This window comes from Triturus cristatus, chromosome 5_1 (assembly GCF_964204655.1).
Source record: "Triturus cristatus chromosome 5_1, aTriCri1.1, whole genome shotgun sequence".
In the NCBI taxonomy this organism is placed as follows: Eukaryota; Metazoa; Chordata; class Amphibia; order Caudata; family Salamandridae; genus Triturus; species Triturus cristatus.
Genome location: NC_140587.1, coordinates 701,073,828 through 701,093,831, shown reverse-complemented (window position 1 = coordinate 701,093,831; position 20,004 = coordinate 701,073,828). Strand labels below are relative to the sequence as shown.

General features: G+C 44.5%; 1 protein-coding gene across 5 annotated transcripts in view; it reads left to right on the top strand.

Moving 5' to 3' along the window:
- SPIDR (scaffold protein involved in DNA repair) overlaps window positions 1–20,004 on the top strand; it is a 2,139,604-nt gene that overhangs the window by 159,041 nt on the left and 1,960,559 nt on the right. For all 5 annotated transcript variants that reach the window (XM_085605664.1, XM_085605663.1, XM_085605662.1 and 2 more), the window contains one exon: window positions 2,454–2,508. In XM_085605664.1, the coding sequence (XP_085461790.1) occupies window positions 2,454–2,508 (55 nt within the window). The remainder of the gene's footprint in view (window positions 1–2,453; window positions 2,509–20,004) is intronic.

Here is a 20,004-nt window from a genome sequence, read left to right as displayed (position 1 = left end):
GTTTGAAATACTGCGTATTGTTATTTGTCAAGCTGCTATGTAATTGACCAATGGCCATTGGGGAACGAATGGTGGATTTACTTTTTTTTTAACTTTATTTTTCCTTTTACAATAAGAAAAACATATCGTCAACGATACAGCAGACAGGGTCATACCTTCTTTCTTGTTGTTGATACTTGGTACAGGTTGCAGCATTAGAGATAGACAATCACAATAGGGGGTACATAATCATCCTTGTATATAATACAGTGAGGAACAAGGCATGGGGTAAACCAAATACATATAGGCTGTATACTTATAGCATTAATTCTCCCGGCCTCCATTATCAAGTTGGTCTTCCTCATCCGACCCGCTCTTCCCACTCTGGAGTGCTGTGAGCTGATTCGCCCCCCTCCGTTAACCCTGAATTACACAGTTCTCGCCATTCCATCAGATCAGCTTGTAGTTTTTCGTCCCTACGTGTGATTGGATTTACTTTTTTTTTTTTTTAAACTCTTTTTATTGTATATAAAAGCATAACAAGGTCACATATGAAAATTTGGGTCACCCAAGAGAGCAGGGTTGCCGCAGCACCGGCGACACAAACAACAGTATAGGACTAGACAGATGAACAATAGTTCTGAGCGTAGGCTAGATTCAGTCCTTGATGTCCAGGCCGGATAATCGGGCCTGGGGAGGCTCACAGATGTCACCTCTGTAGGTGTTCCAAAGCAACCACACCTCCCCCCACTTTCTGGGGCACCCCCTTGCCGTTTATACTGTCTTCTCCTGCAACATGCACCAATCCATGTCTTTTTGGCAGTCCACCAATTTCGGCAGCCTCGCTGCACCCCACAGACGGGCTATGTTCCTTTTCGCCACCATTTGCCCGAGCGTGACCCAAAGCCTCCCCCGTGTAGATAAGTCCGTGGGTTCCCATATGTTCAAGATACATCGCTTAGCCGGAGTCTAGCCGATATCGCTACCTCCCTTGGGGACGCCAGAGCGGTAACCCACTCCTCGTCGTCAATCTCAAGTCCATCAGCCACCGACTTCTCTTTCAGGAAATCGAGTGGATCGGGGGGGTTATTTATCAGTTTTTTGTACGTGAGCGAGATGGCATGCTCCGACATGTGTCCGTCAAACAGCCTGGATTTACTGTTTAAGATAGATTCCTGCTCACTAAATATGTGTTTCTTTAGTCCTCTTTGCTTTTTCTTTGCTTTGGCGATGGAACTGTTAACATGCCTCATCAAGAGACTTTACACAAACAGAGAACTAACCTTAGTCCAAAATCCCTATCTCCCGCTACACTAAATATATGAGGATATTTGTTTAACATACATAACATTGCTCCGTTAATAAAAGATGTATAGATATTCAGAGATTGTTATGGTCTTAGTATAATTTGGGATAAACCCAATTATTTTGAAACACATCTCGGTTGGTTATGTTCTCGTGAAGAGAGGACGCGGCTCAGCTCTGCTCTGTTTGAGTGAACAGATTTTCCATAGTCTGTTTTCCTTCTGTAATAAATAAATCAGGTTTGAATATGCTGCCTGAGGTGTTTACTCCTTATGGTGTGTGGATGTTAGCTGAAGCCTTCCCAATAGGATGTTTTTTCTCTGCTGCTTTTTGTGAGTGGATTGGAATTGATCTTCACATTGGCTTGAGTCACATTTTTTGCTTACCAAAATTCAAACTAGGCAGCCAATAATTGCCCCCATGAGCTCAGTATCTCATTTTGTTTACAGCTGCAGATGGAAATCGTGACTGTGTAAATTGTTTGTGTATCGCTGATTATCTATAGTTGGGAAGATGGATGTTCCTGGTAGGGCGGTAAGGGTAACTACTGGAAAGGTAATGAGCACACACAAAATTGTAACTTTGTTGGTATTCATATACCTCCTCATCTAGTTTGTGCACCTACACGTAGTGCCGAAACAGGCTCTGTACATATTATAATTGGATATGAAACACATCAGAACAACTATAGATTGTTGGGAACTTTGAGAGAAGCAATTTTTTTCCTCAGGTCGATAAAAGTTAAAATTACAAACACGCTTTTCCTCCACACCTAACTCCTGAGGATTGCCCAACTGCAGACAGTAAATGTCTGGTAATTGGAGGTTGAATGGAAATCTAGGATTGGCATAGATTTCCAAGCATGCTACGAGGGTGTATCTACACTAATCTGAGGAGGAAACCTTTAGTGACTACATTTGCGACTGGTAATTGGATCAATGATTGTCTGAAATGGGAACCATGCTTTGCGTAGTTCATAGGGAGATAGTGCGCAAAGTTCAGTAACTCTCCTATATATAGCTTCATAGTTGAAATTACAATGTATATGGTAAAATGTACTATGTGTTCTCTTTTTTACTTCATCTTTGTTGTAATGATGTATTGACAGTAGGATGCACATGTATTAATATTTATCCCCTGATGTGTGTTCTACCTTTACCCTTATACAGACTTTAAGATCGTGCAAAAAGACGTTTCCTATGTTGCAAGTTGGATTTGACAAAGGTAATGTCGATTCTAAAGTTTCATTTTTTTAAGTATTTGGCCAGTTGTAAATTGATTTTCTTACATGATATTGTTCAAGATTTGCCCTTTTAGAAGTGTTTATAACTTATGATATCAGTTGTATTATCAATATACTGTCCCTATATGTTCTCGATAGGTATATTGCCTTTAATACAAGAAAATACTTAATACTTCTCCATTACCTCTCCTTTTGATTGTGCTCTCCCTATTCATTTCTGTTTCCACTTTGCAAATTTCCATGGCTATACTCTCTACTTTTTTTCTCAACCTTTCATATATTCTATTGTTTTTAAAGCCTTGATCATTTTGTAATGTTTTCTTGTGTACCTCGGTCCCCTTTTTCAGCAGTTCTGCACGGACTTAAAAAATATAAAGGGTTTTACACAGGCTTCTCCAACGAGTAGCTAGTGAGCTGCTGGTAGTTTACCAGCTATCTTTAAGTAGCTCTCCTACGTGCAGCCCTGCCTACTAAATTAGAAACTTTTGTTTGGTTGAATTAATATATGTATCCCAAAATTGAAAATAATGTATCCCATGTGAATATGTGTTGTTTCAGAACTCATAAGTTGATGTCTTGAGAAAAATTGATTTCAATAATATATTTAAAGCTGATATTTGAATAATAAATCACGTGTGATTGGTGGCACTTATTACTAATATTATCACCTTGGTGCAGGGTCATTGCAGTTATGGATTTCAAGTATTTACTAGGAGGCATTTCAAATTGATAAAGACTTTTTACATTACTGCTGACATCCTTGACTGATCCACTGAGGTGATCACTGCTGGTAATCTTGCAAAGGGTGGCCACTAATGTTATCTTGTCTGACATAGTCATAATTATAACACTATTAATATTTATAGCTTGGGGGGATTTTCTTTGAACACACGTGGCTCTTGTTACAGAAAAGGTTGGAGACCCCTGGTCTTGCATAGCTAAACCTTAGCTCCCCCTACGATAAATGCTGCTACAAAACCAACTTACTTTTAGATATCATGTGGGACTTTGGTGTGTATTGTACACCTCTTACCCGGGAGGTGGGTCTGGCTGTTCTTCATATGTGGTAGGTTTAAAACACAGTTCTTGAAACAATCACTCAGTCCTCAACTGCTCCTGACGCCAGCCCATTCTGGTACCTTTTACCCATCTTCACTCCTTGCTCCCTAAGTGCAGTTCAGTTACATTGTTTAAATAGTCTACAAGGAAACATATTAACAGAGCATTCAACTGTTTTGATGTTTATGCATTCTCATGCCCTCCTGTCCCTGAGCTTTGAAGCAACTTCCAGCCACCTAACCTCCATTTGTATTATATTCTAAGGGCACACTGTAGAAAAGTGCCTTTTTAGACATGGTCACCACCACTTTTTGTCCTAGTACTGTTGCTTTTTGTCTGAAAGTGTATTGGGTCCCTAATAACCAGACCCGAGTGCTAGTGTTCTTACCCTTAAAATAAAGTAAATATCTAATTGAAACACAATTGGTAAGGACTTTAGTGTCACGGTGTGCGTGTCCTCGGAGCTTGCTCGATGTTAGAAGGTCCACCTCCAGGCAGCACCAAGTCTGATTGCCATTATGACACAGACTGTTGGTAGTGGCAAGGTGGGGGAAAGAGTTTAAGGGAGGCAACAGCGGGGAAGGAGACCTGTAAGAAAGAATCAACAAGATGACTACCTTTGTCAAAATACTCATAACCCCCTATCCTTCCCCAAGGATGAGGAAAGAATATTCACCCATATATATTGGAGCGTGACTCTAATGCCAGTATTGCTGTGTAAGAAAGAACAAATATAATGGTGAATATGCAATAAACGTATTGTGTTAACAGGAATTATTAGGCTTCACCTTTTTAGGTCTCGCCTGACCCAGCGCATGCGCTGGTCTGGCGAGACTTATTGAGAGGGCTCCAAAAAGTGCTACCAGGCCAGCCTAGAGCTACAGTGCATGTGCGCAGGCGCGCGCGCTGCGCTTTATCGCGATTACTTTCACTTTCGCTTTGATGTTTGATCGCGATCACTTTCACTTTCGCGGCCACTTTGCATAGCCAATAGGTCTCGCTTTTGGGACCTTATAAGTATTTAGTTATGCAACTGTTGCATGGCTAAACACTTATAAGGTCCCAAAGGCGAGACCTATTGGCTATGCCAATGCTTGTTGTTCTTTCCGTGGAGTCTTTAAAGTGTTTTGCTGTAAACTGGATTACTCCATATTCAGGTTCTCCTTTGGTGTATTTTCAACTGTTCTTTTAGGCAAGCGGACTTGCCTTGCAACTTTATACATTCATTGCTTTTGTTCGTTCAAGTTCAAACATACTCAAAAATGACCAGGAAACTATTGACATGGGCCACGTAAGTTCAAAGCTATAGCAAGTGGTCTGTTTAAGAAGTTATCTCAAGATGTCTTTAGCCACTGAACATCTTTTCTTGCTACAAAAATATCTGAGTAAAATACTAAACAAATAACACTCATTGAAGACTGACATAAGGAAAGTTCCCAAAAATTATGTCAAGAGTGTATCTCTTACCGCAGAGATCAAGACGATCTCAGTTCTCCCCTCCGAAGTAAACAGTGTAGTATTCTTGCCTCTTTATCCATTAGGGGGACTCCTTGTTATTCAATGCATACTCGGAGAACACTGAAAATCCAAGTATCGGCATAAGCGGAAGAAATCCAGAACACGTCCGCTCGGCAGACTGTCTGAATAGCAAGCACGTGTTAACGGGCGGGGCTCGGTTTATAGTTGAGCCCCTCCCAAGACTGCTGTCACGTTCATCGTGCATGCAGTATCTGTGGAAGACAGTTAACCATTGCAGAGCTGTGTTCTGCAATCACGGTTATCACGGTTAACATTTTAACCAGTTTGGGGCCACATTGTTTCATTTTACTGTGAATAGTAAAAGGACCAAAAGAGCTTGTTGGTGCAAAATGAAAAGGTAGAGAACAATTATAGTGTCAGACAAAAAATAAAAGGAAGCAAACACAGGTATGTATATCGTAGTGGAAACAAACGTGAGCAAACACAGTACATATATCGTAGTGGACAATACCACCAATACCGTGCAGTATGACATGGATGAGGGTTTTCCTGCATTTACAGGTCATGAAATCAGCTGTCTGCAATGAAATGGTGGTCCCCCTAGAGCCACAGCCCTAACCATTACATTTAGCACCCCTGTAAGTCCCTAGTAAATAGTACCCCTGGTACCTAGGGCATTGGTACTAAAGAGAGTCCCTATCGGCTGTGCATGTATTATGCCACCCAAAGGGACCTGCACAAAAACTGCATGCAGACTGCCATTAAAGAATGCATGAAATGGTGCAAACCATTTTGAAAACACGACATGGCACACTCTGTGTGCCATGCCAAGGTACACTGCATATACTATATGTAAGTAACCCCTATAGCAGGCCTTAGAGCCCTAAGGCAGGGTGCATTATATTATATGTGAGGGCACATCTGCATGAGCAGATAGGCTCCTGTGATGTCTAGTTCTATTATGAGATATTGCAAGTGATCAAGCAGCCATCTTAAGGACATGTGCTGGGCACTGGCCATTACAAATTACCCAGCTACATGATGGTTGCACTGAAACCAATAGTGTTTGGTATCAAATACCTTGCCTTAATAAATCTATAATAGATTTTTTTATGACATGCACCCAGAGGGCACCTTAGAGGTACCCCCTGAAAAACTATTAGTCCTCTAGTTTGCTGGCTGACTGGTATTGTCCAGCCTGCCACCGCAGGGGAGTTTCTGACCCCTGTAGGTGAGCGCCCACACTCTCAGAGGCCAAAAACAATGCCTGCTCTGCGGGAAGGTATTCACACCTCCTCCAGCAGGATGGTCGGGGAATTAGTATGTCAAGGCCAGAGGCTGCAAAGCCTCTGCCACCTCAGATGTGACAACAGCTACCTCCTAGACCTGGGGAATGCCACCCCCTGCCCAGAGGCCCATTTGGCACAAAAGCAGGTGCTAAATTAGTCATAAGGCGTGTGCACACTTTCAGGCTAGGCACACCTCCTAAGGTAGACTACCTGAGGTGGACAGCCAAGGAAGGGTTTCACCATTTTTAATTTGGTGAAACTAGCGACTCTAGGTCAGGTTTATGCCCACTTTCCCCAGGCAGTGGTCATATAGGGGGTGCAGCCACCCCAGCGGTAAGTAGCCCATTGGCTACTACACTACACTCTCCTAAACACCCCTCAATTCATTATTTATGGGTCCCAATGACACCAGGATTCAGGTTTGTCTACTGGTAACCAAAAGAAGGATAAAGAAGAGCGGCAGTCGTGAGAACAGAGGTCCCGCCCCGAAATTGGTGCCAAACCCTGCTTGGCTGCTTGCAACGCGACAACCATGAAGACTGACTCGTCCAGAAGCTGAACGGCCTCCCCAAACCCTTTGAGGATGTTTCTTACCTTCAACAACCAAGCAGTATCTCCCTTGCTGTGGAGGAGCCATCCCCTGCATCTACAGGCCCAGACTTCACCGACCTGGTACTTCATCTTGCTGGCCATCTGGCCCATCGAGGGAGCAACTCACCAGGAAGAGGTTGTCGTGGGTCCAAGAGGCAATCCCTGTCACTCTTACCAAGTCTTGATCCGCTGACCCCTCCCAGAGCCTCTAAGCACCGATACTCTGGGTATTTAAGCCCTTTCAACTGCCCAGGCTTGTTGCATGTCCAGTCCAAACACCGCCAACACTGACCTGCGATCAAGGGACTTTAGGATCCTCGAGGTCTTCATCCAGAGTAGCCCTGCTGTCCTGTTTTCTCTCCTTCTCTGAGTTGTCATAGCAAATTGACAGCCTCTAACCGCAGCGACCTGCCAGACAAAACACCTCCGCACCCGAGCCCGGCTTCACGTAAACTGTGCATCAGAGACTCAAGAACCGAGTCTCCCTTTGGGTTGTGCCAGACTTGTCCCCAAGTCCCTACCTGCAGCCTTTTTTTTTTTTGCAGGTGCTACTCCATAGACTTTACCATCTATGGAGCCGCAGCCGCACCAAAGGACGCTCCTTTTCTCACCTCTGCGCCAAAGCCTGGAATGCCCTCCCTCTCTACCTCCACTCCTCTCACTTCCTGAATCACTTCAGGAAAGTACTCAAGACCTGGCTCTTCGACTGAAACCTGCAGCACAGCACCTGGAGACCCCCTGGAGTGAGAAGTTGCACGCTACAAATACCTGTTGATTGATTGACTGACCATGTAGCGCTCAAGGCTACCAAGGTGACCAGCACCTCTGCACCCGGACACACCAGGGCAGGTAAAACCAAACTGCTGGTGGTTTCTTGGACCTTGGCCTCCAAGCACCTTTAGTCCTAGAAGGCACCCTCCAAAAAAGTTTGCAAGAGTATCTATGCAGTGTATGTTTCTCCCAGAGAATGGCATTACTGCGTTCGAGACTCATACCTCAAAACCGTTATTTGACTGTATTTTCTATTTCTACAAAAATCTGTAATTCAAATTCAAATTCAAAATCACTTTATTCGATCAATAAAAGTATCAATCATAAAAGTACAAAATACAAAAATGCATCACAAGTTGATAACCAGAGAGACCAGAAAAATTCATATCTGCGAATGGTCAGTTTTCTTGTTCTCTAGATGGATATAAAAAGTAAACAGAGCTAAAAACAAGGCTAAAGATAGATCAAGCCATAGATAATATATAATAAATAACCACATAACAGTGTAATTAAAAAAAACCCATCCAGAAGAAGAGGCGGTGGACAAGCTCACAACATCTTATTTAGCTAATTTTCCCTTAACGAGCCTTTGCCTTATCCTCCAAGCATGTCCCAAAAACTTTGCTGTACCACAGATAACACTTGGGATTAGCGTCTCATAAGTTAAAATGCGTAAGGCCACCCGATGGGAAGAACAGCCCAAATTGGAGCAAACTGGTTTTAACCACCTGGACCATACTTGGCTGTATGCCCTACAAGCAAAGAAAAAATGTGCTGTAGATTCCGTAGGGCAAGCACAGCCCGGACAGCCCTCATTATTTCCCGAGTGGCCGCTCCAACCATACTGGAAATCACGGAGAGGGAGTGTGCCATACCTGAATTTCAGGTAGAGCACTCTGTCCCCCGGGGACTCGATAAGGTCAAGGAAGGGTTCCAGTTTTAAGGTGGGCTTAACATCCAAAAATCTCTCCGACAAAATGCCATTTTGATTTTTGTTGGTCATGGCGGAAATCCAGTCCCAGTAAAGCCTTTTCACAAGAGGTTTGGGCGGGGGCATCTGGCTCTCCTAAGCCTGGTCCAGGCCAATTTGGACCACTAATTTCTTCAAATTGGACACCCAACCAACCTTGTGACCTGCGCCCAAACTTAACAGTTCTTTTAGACCGGATGCATAGTGGCATAGGTCAGAAGACCTCATAAGCCGGGTCCAGTATAGCAGAGGGCGCAGTCTCGCCACTTCGTTTATTGGGTGCCTCCCAAGGTCGTGACGGAGAGGTATTAGAGGGGTGGAAGGGGGGAGCGAAACTAGATCACGAAAAAATTTATTTTCTGATTTTACTAATTCAGAAAGATTATCGAACCCCCAAAGTTCCGCCCCGTATAAGCACCCAGGCAAGGCCTTACCCTCATATACTTTAATGGCTGGGACTACAGGGCGACTATAGGAGAGTCTCTGGTGCCTCGCTATGGCCCCGGAAATCCGTTTGTGGTTTAAAACCATTTTAGTCAGATGAGGTGCCCATTTTAGTTTATTGTTCCTCCTTACCCCAAGATAGTCAAAGGCCTCTACCAGCTCCAGCGGGCTGCCATTCAAGTTAAATTTGTTCCTGAAGCATTTAGATGGTGCCAGAGCCATTAGCTTGGTTTTAGCTATGTTGATTACCAAGCCTCTATCTACACAGAACGAGGTGAAGCGATCAAGAAGTTTTTGCAGGCCCATAGGGCTCTTGGAGACCAGGAGGGTGTCATCCGCAAATAATAGGGTTGCTATTTTTTCCCCGCACAGGGTTGGGGCATCGGCCGCGTCCTCTCTCAAATGGTCTGCCACCCCATTTATATAGAGAGAGAACAAGGTCGGCGCCAAAACATAACCCTGGCGTACTCCTCTCTGGACAGCTATTTTCTCTGTGAGCTGGCCCTGCCCCCCCCCCCACCTTACTCTGGCAAAGTTGTCTTCATGCAGGCGTTTAACAAGAGACAGGATCAAGGGAGGAATTCCTAGATCGAACAAAACTTGGAGCGGGGGACCAGATCGAAGGCTGTCTTTAAGTCTATAAAGGCCAAATACAGGCTACCCTTCCTGATGGTTACAGTTTTCCAGTGGATCAGGCAGAGTCTAAATACCTGATCCATTGTGCCAACACCACATCTAAATCCAGCCTGGAAGTGGGACAAAACACCCTCCTCATCAATCCATCCCTTCATCCGTGTTAAGAGGACCCCGCCAACTATTTTTTGAATGACATCGATCAAACTAATCGGTCTGTAGTTTGCGGGATCCTCTCTATCCCCCTTCTTGTAGATGGTCACCACCTCAGCCCCTTTCCAAGATTCGGGTACAGGGTGGCCAATTGCTATGAGGTTTAGGGATCTACAAATAAATTGTGCCCAAAGGTTTCTCTCGTGGATCATAAGATCGCCCGGAAGGCCGTCGGGACCGGCTGCTTTGCCGGGCGCAATTGAAGCAATAGCTGTAAGAACCTCATTAAGGCCAAAAAGCTCGTTCACAGAAGGTACCACTGGGGGCTCTATTTCATACCCTTGCTCATGCGATATGCACCCTTCATCGCCCATATATAATTTCTGAAAGTGCTCAAACCAGTCTCGCCCCGAGATGTGGTTCGGTAATGGATCAGCCCCCTTCCTTGTGCTAACATTAATAAGATCCCAAAATAATGTTGCATCCTTCAGCTGGGCAGCAGATTTCAGATCTTGCCAGTGGGCTTCTTCCCAAGCTCGTTTGGCTAGAACAATGGACCTGTAATATATTTTCCTTGCATACAAGATGTTGCTCTGGACCTTGGTTTTTAGGGCTTTCGAAAGGTCCTGCCTCCGTGTTCTGCACTCGTTAGAGTACCACGGATTTTCGCCTTTAGGAAGTGGGCGCTTACAGCCCCGAGATATTTTGGCCTGAAAGAACTCACTTACGTTGTCCACAGTTGAGAGGTATATTTCCTTAAGCTCTGAGCAGTGCGTAGGGGAGGGGGGAATATCGGAAACGTCGTTAAGTAATAAAATGTTATCATTGATAATCTCCCTAATGCCCTCCAGTGATAATTCGCTTTCGGCAACCTTATGCCATTTAAGGCGCCGATTGCAGTTAGAGAGTGCAATTTCCCTCATCCGAGTAGTCTTAGCACTGACAAGCTCGGTGGAAATAAGAGCAGAATTACATTGAAAGTGCATGGACAGGGGATTGTGGTCACTTTCGCTTCTTTGGACCACTTCCATGTCTATAAGATCGCCCCAGGAACCGACATCCAACAATATATAGTCAATGCGTGAGGGCACCTTGGTTCTAGTAAAAGTGGGGGCTCCCATTAAGTCGGATTTAGATCTACCATTGGTCGCCCTCAAATTATGCTCAAGAGTCAGGGCATACAAAAATCTGTAATTGCGAAAGTTCTTACCTGATTCCGATGATCTTGATGTCTAAAATGATATAAAAAATGTTATTTTTCTAAATTGATCCCGAACTTCTTCTTGAGTGTTTGCCTCATTTATTGACTGTGTGTGTGTACAACAAATGCTAAACAGTACCGTCTTATAAGCCTAAGCTGCTCAACCACACTACCACAGATAGAGCATTTGGGATTATTAATTTAAGCCCTCTAAATCAATAAGGTTGTCTGCACTTTTTGCGTGGTGTGCCCTTTCATTGGCACTATCACATAGAAAGCCAGCTTCCAGGATTAACACCACATCTTCATTTGTCTACTGACCGTTCCCTGAAGTCCACCACAACACCTAAATATTCTTATCCTACTCTGGCTCATATCTGTAATACAGTTGTTCATTATTTTAAGCTCCCACTCCAGTCCTTTTTTAAGTGTTATGTAGTCCCACATTATGTATCTTCTCCCTCCATGACCCTATCAATGTATACTCTGCTGCATGTCTTTTTTGTGGAATGCACCCTTTCATGTGTTATCTACTAATTCAGTCTCGCACATGTATCTCTCCATTATCTCTCTCAAGGTAACCACTTTTCCCTGCTAAAGAAAACCTCTGTTAGCTTAGCCGACCTCATCAACACCCCCCTTATTGCTCACCTTCCATTCATAGGGAAAATCAGCAGGAAAGCAGTCGCCAACTAGTTACTGGAGTACATCAGCCTGAGTACTCTTCTACAGGTCTACTAATAAGGCTTCAGACTGTGCTGCAGCAATGAGACAGCCACACTTCAAGTACTCAGTGACACCTTTCCAGAAGGGTCAGGAATGATCACTGCCTTATGCTCCTACTTTACCTCGCTGCAGCTTTCAACAGAGACGACCATTCTGCTCTGATCAATACTTTGAAAACATGCATGGGATTTTCAGGCACTGTCTTGAAATGGTTTATATGATACCTTACCAAGTTCCGCCAGTCTGTACAAATAGGTTTCCTGTGAACTCAGGCACTCTTCTTCCCCTGCAGAATAACACAGGGCTACATCCTCTCTCTCATCATCTGTAACCTATACATGGAACCCCTCTGATCCATTTGTGCAGCCAGAATCATTAAAGTCCATCAATATGCAGTTGCTACAGTACCTAAGAATATTCTCACTCAGTGACATACAGAGATTCAATACCAGCCCCTGCCAGCTAGCCTCCTGATGGTGAACCCCACAAATATTGAATTCCTCCTGTTTGCAAGTAGCACCAAACAATCCCAGCTTAAACCTACTATGTTCTCACCCAGCTGACAGACCTTGCACATTCTATGGGATTCACTCTCGACACAGACCTTTCATTGAGGCCACATTTTACCATGAAGACCAGGACAGCTTGATTACAACTCTTTCTCTTTAAGAAAGTGACTTTTACTCATGGAATACAACTTCAGAGCATCGTTTATGCCGTAGTGGACTTCCATAACAACTGAGGAAGTGCCCTGCTCTACAGTCTCCCCGATACTACTCTGGCACCCCTGAAAGGAATTCAACACCCAAAAATTAGAACACATCACCGATATGTTAAAGGACCTACACTGGCTCCCCTTCCAGCTCAATTCATCTTCAAGATTAGCTGCATCTCTTTTGAAGCCCTCAACAAGACCCCAGCTTACTTGGCAAACAAACAAACTACTCCTGGGGAACAGTTTCCAGCCAGGAGCATAAATATCACCAGATTGAAGTTAAAAGATTACAAGAAGAAAAAGCCAGAAGGCAAGTGTTCTCCAGTAATGCTAGCAAGATTTGAAACAGCATCCCTATTGACATCATGTCAGCTCCCACTTTCCCACAATTCAGAAAAAAAGCTGAAGACACCTCTTCAAGGAACACTACCCCGACCCAACAGTCTATTCTTAAACTTTCCTTGATGATTGTATCTTCCTGGGGTCATGCTCTACTAATGCAAGCATGTACATGCATACACATATGCCATGTCATTGACCTTTTCTTCCTTACCCTACACAACGTATTTTGAATCTGTACCATATATTGATCTCCTCTTAACAGTCTTGTCTGTTTCATATTGGTAATATTGGTTTTCCTTATTCTCTCAAAGTGTGATATATATATAATATTTCATTTATTTATATATTACACAGTGTGTAGTTATACGTAGGTCAACTTTGGCGCTGTTTGACGAAACTTAAAAAAAAAAAAAGTTCCTCCTCCTCGGGGTGATCCATCAATTGGAGACTAAGAAAAAATAGGGGGTAGTCCCAAAACATGTTTTTCCCATGCAATTTCCCATAGCAAATTTAAACAGTGATACAGAAAAACACAGTTGAACTGAATTACACCAAATTTAGCAGAAAGCTAGCTCTTTACCCGGAAAGCATGCGTTTTGTGATTTGTTGTAAATCCCTTCAGCCGTTTTAAAGAAATGAAGATTAAAAAAATTAGTGATATATTTGTGTGGCTGAGTGGTTTAATTAACAAGCTTGAACTTGTTTTGCTAATAACTTTGGTTCTGTTTGACGAATGTTCACAAAACCTTCCAAAAAATGTTCATCCACTTCAGCTTCTTCCTGGATAATTTTGGTATAATCTGTCAAGTGGAGGCCAAGAAAAAGGTGGGTCCCAAAACACGTTTTCCCCATTCAATTTCTCAAGGGAATTTTAGACGAGGATACAGAAAAATCTGAACAGAATTACACCAAATTTCACAGAAAGCTTTTTGTGATTTGCTTGTAAATCCTTTCAGCTGTTTTTGAGATATTAAGGTTCAAAATGTGGTGATGTTTGGGCATGGCCGAGTAATTTGATTGGTAGGCCCCAACATCAACAGAAATGTTACAGCCACTATTTTGAAGACTCTGAGACTCTGCCTGTCCCCATATCCTAAATGTATTAAAACAAATAAGGTACAAGAGGGCATGGTGGGGGACCATTGCCCTTGTATGGGGAACCCAGAGGGACTCCCCTGGGTTAAAATATATATATATATATATATATTTTTCACATGCATTCGTACATGGGATTGCCGGGTGGTTCGCCGCCTGCAGGGAGTGGCCGTAAGACCTGGCCTGCCCTGGCCTGCAGTAACCCCATACCACGCAGAGCTGGGTTAAATTATGTATGGTAATAAAATCTTACTTTATGTTAAAAACAATAGAAATTCACTGGAAAAAAACCAAAATTGAGTTATTTGTAGGTAAGGTACTAAGATTCTAAGTTATGTTAAAAAAAACCCTAAACATTCCATAAAATACTAAAGGTGAAAGTGGTGTAATATGTAGGTCTTGTAATAATATAAAAGCTAACATTTAAAAACAAAAAAACAGAACTTCATCAGTTATACGTAACTAACCTAAGTATAACTTGTACCTTCAGGACGCACTGCTTATTGACCTCACATATTACATCACTCATGACATTTTTAAATCCCATCATTGGTGACCCCTCAAATCTATAGGGGAGCAAGCTCTACTTAGGTCAGTTACATATAGCAAGTGAATTTCTGCGATTTTTTAAATTTTATATTATTACAAGACCTACGTATAACTCCACTTTAACTTTTGTGTTTTTCAGTGTGTGTGTGTATATATATATTTATATATATGTGTATAGGGTCCTTTTTGAAAAAAATGATGATTTTTTCATATTGAATACTTAACGGTGCTGAAATGTTTTTTATTACCATTTATATATTTTTAAATGTATTTTACATTTATTGGTATTTATATCAACATTGTTGCATTTATATGTATCTTCATTATGTATTGCTGTCGTTTTGCACAAACATGGACCATAATGATTCTTTGATAAAGTATGTTCTCTATGCCCATTAGCTTGCTGTATCACGAGTGCTTGATACCGTCACTTTCAAATCCTCACTTTGGCTCTGAAGGCGCGTCATGTGATCAAGGCCGAGTTTGGCCGAAATGCGTCATGGCAGCAATGGTGGCGCACTGAAAATAAACACCTAGCTTGCAAGAGCATTTTTTATTTGCTTATACCTTTGGCGTCGTTTGATGAATCTTCATGAAATTTTCCAAACTAATTCTTTGTTCATAGCAGCTCCTATGTTGAAAGTTTGTGGGTGATTCATCAAGGTAGGGCCGAGAAAAAAGTGGGGTCCCAAAACGTGTTTTCTCCATGCAATTTCCATAGGAAACTTTAGACAAGGCTACAGGGTGAACGGAATTACCCCAAATTTGACAGGGAGAAGGGTCTTGGTCTAGAAAGCACGCTTTTGTTTATTTGGTGTAAATCCGTTCAGTCGTTTTGGAGAAATATCAAAATTTACAGATGTCGATATTTGGCAATTCTGCCATCTGATTGGCTGAGGCGTTACGAGCACGAGCTTGCTGCTTATTGGCTGCGAGCCATTTTGTGGTTCTGTTGAAGAGAGTAAGGGGAAAAAAGGGCGAAAAAAGTAGGAAAGAGGAGGGTAGGAACACTGTAACCTCTGTGGCGTGTTTAGGGTGTGGTATACAGGGGTGCAAAGTGAACTACTCATCCATACCGGTCTGAAAGTGCTGGGCTACGGAAATTAAGTGAGGTATTGCCTAGAGTCTGATGCTGCTAAGGTGAGCTGCTGCGGGACTCGGGGATTAAAGCGTGAGTCCAAACTGTGTGTTTTATGCTGTGAAGTTATGTTCCCTCTCCGTTGCACCACACCTGTGGAAGTAATGTCAGCATGTGTTATATGTGAGGTATTGTCTAGAGTCTTATGCTGCTAAGCTGAGCTGCTGCCGGACTCGGGGATGAAAGTGCGAGTCAAAACTGTGTGTCATATGCTGTGAAGTCATGTGCTCTGGCCGCTGTGCCACATCTGTGCAAGTAGTGTCAGCATGTAGTGACCGACTCGGAGGAACTTTTGTTTCAAACATTGTAACTTGTGTATGGTGCTTAGGGGGTGTTATACAGGGAGTGCGAAGGTAAATTTGCGCATATCAAATCAATTCGGTATTTGTAAAGTGCAAACTACTCACTCGTACGGGTCTGATGGCGCTGGGGGCGTAAGCTGAGCTGCTGCTGGACTCGGGGATAAAGCCGCTGAACTACTGACCCCTACCAGTCTGAAAGTGCGGGGTACGGAAATTAAGTGAGGTATTGACTAGAGTGTCATGCTGCTAAATTAAGCTGCTGCTGGACTCGGGGATGAAACCGTGAGCCCAAACTGTGTGTCCTATGCTGTAAAGTCATGTGCTCTGAGCGCTGTGCCACACCTGTCCAAATAGTGTCAACAATATTCTATACATAGTAGGAGGAAGTTTTGTTTGGAACACAGTAACTTGTTTATGGTGCTGGTAAGTGATCCACTGCACTGCCAAAGGCAGTGCACCCAGGACATGCAGCAGACGTGCAAGGTATAGTTGGATGTGAATGGCGTCGACCATGTGTTCGGGCTGCCCTGCTATGCGTCAGTGGCTCTGCTTGTAGCTGCACTGGCTTGCCGTGTGCCAGTCTTGTGGATAAAAAGGCACAGCTTGGTGCAATGAGCCGGGTCTGTGTGCAGTGGGTGCAGGGCAGGGTTGTGGTGGGGGTACGTGTGAAGGCCATTTCACGCACGCTAACTACGACAAAGGACTTTTGAGTGTGGGATGTCCACTTGTTGTTCTCAAATCGGGCAGTGCGTAGTGTGGGAGACGGATGCAAATATTATCATATCTGTCAGGGGGGGATGGCCACTTGCAAGTTCCTTCTCGGAGCAGTAGATGTGTTAGCGCAAGATAGCTCAGACAAAGAACCTTTCATCCTTACAGTAACTTCTCCAGCTGCATTCATACAGGATGTGTACAAAGGCCGGTCGTGGGTGTTGTGGGATGTCTGCGACCCTGGTCATCATGGATGAGATGCCCAGCACGTGGCACATGGGCAGGTTCACTGTGTGTTACGTTACCAAACAGCTGCTCCTCCCTCCCACGAGCCCCCACACTTTTGTGCGCTGTGCTGTTGTATCCCATGCACTCCTACGGCACACCTTTGTATTGGCTATTCGTGCATGTCCTGCGGCATTCCAATCATACCTTGACACTGCCGTTTGGAGGTGGTGCATGCCACTCTACAACATCGACTGCTGCAGCCCTTGTGGCTGCCACACCAGAACACAGAGACACACTTACCGCACTTCTTGCACACGGACATGTGTGAGACACCCCGTTCCCTTTGCTGCTTGTGCATGCAGGAGGATGCGTGCGTAGCTGCATCTCCTGGCTCACTGCCAACTGTCAAGAATCCCTGTCATGCGACGGGAGGAAAACGGTAACCAGAGAAAACGGACGACATCTCCCAGGATGCTTAGCGGTTGAGGTTATGTAAACAGGAGAGCTGTTACGTAACTCAAGGAAAACACGCCCTTATGTAAACAGGAGAGCTGTTACATAACTCAAGGAAAACACGCCCTTATGTAAACAGGAGAGCTGTTACATAACTCAAGGAAAACACGCCCTTATGTAAACAGGAGAGCTGTTACATAACTCAAGGAAAACACGCCCTTATGTAAACAGGAGAGCTGTTACATAACTCAAGGAAAACACGCCCTATAAAGGGAGGAACCGGGAGGTACAACGCTGTCGGATATTGTGTTTACACCGACGTACCTGCTTAGTGAAGAGCAGTGTTCCGGAGTGGTGCTCCAGTAAGGCAAGAACAGAGGTAGGTCGAGTCGTTACTCCCTGGGCCGTGTCTTGCCCCATCGTCACCTGTGAAGGACCCGGAAGCTCTACCGGATAACCATTGAGCTTCGCCTTTTGACTCGGCTGAGTCAAAGCGCAGTGGCGCTTTTGCTGGTTGGAGTCGTAACTCCCAGCCCGACCAGAGATACAGGGACTGCCAGCTGTAACGCACACCAGGAGGTGTTTGCCGCGTTACAGACTCGGAAGTCCACGGGATCGATCGAGCGGCTGCTCTCGGTTCAGTCTTCTTTGCTTGTGATTGGGGTATCGGTGACGCATCACCAGGAGGTGACTCCGCGTCCCGGTGCAGTCTGAGGAAGAGGTTGAGCGGCTGCTCCCTTCAGGTAGAGACCCCGGCTGGGTGTTTCCCTGACTCCTCGATTCTCCCCAACACTCTTCGTGCCCCTCACAGCCTACCGATTGGCATTGTCGGCCATTTCATTTCTGCCCTCTGTTGGCATACGCCGGGATCGGCGTATATGCAGAGGACGGTTAGGACCATCCGTGCTGTGGGCTGGTAACGTACTTAGCCTGGAGGATTCCAGTGACTATAACCTTTGTTTATTCCTTGTATTATATTTGCCTTCATTAAAATAACTAAACCTTCACAAGTGGTTGCCTTCTCATTATCGTGTCTGTTAAACGATCCTGAGACGTTCAGGGCGTTACACCAACGTTGAGGGGACATGGTAACGTCCGCTGAAGACAGCACACTGATGTTTCAGGGCCCGTGCCTATCATGCTAACACAATGACCACACGGACATACTTGCTCAGATGCGGGTTCGGGGGGCGTTGGCGATCCTGGGGTTGTTGCGATGAGTGTTGTGGCCCTCATGGGTATCCGTGTATCATGCTCATTGACTCTATGGCACCTGTGGGTGTTCAGGTGTGGCTCTTGGCTGTGTTCCCTTTCATGCTGCAGGTAGTGGTCCTGCATCTCATTATCAGCACTTTAATGCAACTAAAGTTGAGATAAATCTAACACACTATTCAAAAGCTGGTGCAAACTGCAGACATCACCAGTATTCCCGCGATTACTGCCCCAAAATGTAACACCATGGTGGACACCACCAAATAACAGTAATAAGAACGAGAAAGAGTCACACAGCACTTAAGTAACAACCAAAAAGTTTATTGAATTCTTTTTTTTTTTTCTTCAAACTTCATTTTTTCGTAAACGTATATATAAAGGATAAAGTGAATTTAACAAAATGAACACAAAACAACAAGGCGGAAGACTCCTGTCGGGACCATGAATGTCGACGACACAGCCTGGAAAATAAAGCACAAAATAAGGACGTGTGTAATGCGGATATCAAAGGAGCGAGACACAGAGAAGGAAAAAAAAGCCAAAGAGAAAAAGAGAGGGAAGGAAAGAAAGGCAGTGAGAAAGGGAGAAGGGAGATAGAGAAAGAGAAGAAAAGGAAGGAAGAGAGTGAGAGAGATACTGCCGCTCCTACGCATCCATGACCAAATAATTACCTGCTGCCACGGAGTGTGTACCAGTGGGTACTCCACGTGCCCGTCAAAGTGCCGAGGCCCGGCAGATCTCACAGATGTCGCTGAATCCTGAGTCATGAATGGCGGAGACCACATCAGCTTCTCTGCAGCCCGGCAGATCCCACACATGTCGCTGAGTCCTGAGTCATCAATGGCAGGGACCACATCAGCTTTGGGTGCCGCTAACCCTGTGCAATGCAAGTGAGCACCACGTGGTGGTAAGCCGCTTACGGCCATACAACTTAGGGTGCGACTAAACCTGTGTAACTCAAGTCCGCGCCACCTGGTGATAGGCCCCTGACGGCCACATCAGTTTTGGGTGGCACTAACCCTGTGCAAGTCAAGTTCCGCCACGTGGTAGTAGGCCCCTGACGGCCATACAGCTCAGGGTGCAACTAACCCTCTGCGCAACTTTTCATGGACTCTTTATGATTGAGACCTGTGGAGCGTCCGCCATCCAATCACCACCGGCAATAAAGGATGTGACATTGTCGATGCATTATATTTGCGTGGTCACATGGCCTGTGACGCATGTGCCGGAAGGGTGTGGTGTGTGTGTAAACCTGCCCTCAGGGAGTGGCCGTGACATGTTGACAACTAGCGTTACAACAAACAATTGATGGACGGAATGCTGACAATGCAGACATTCTCCCCCAGTCAAGAGATCTGGGTTAAATCCATCGTTCTTTTGCCCACTACACCACCCCAGTTTAGACATGGCCATATG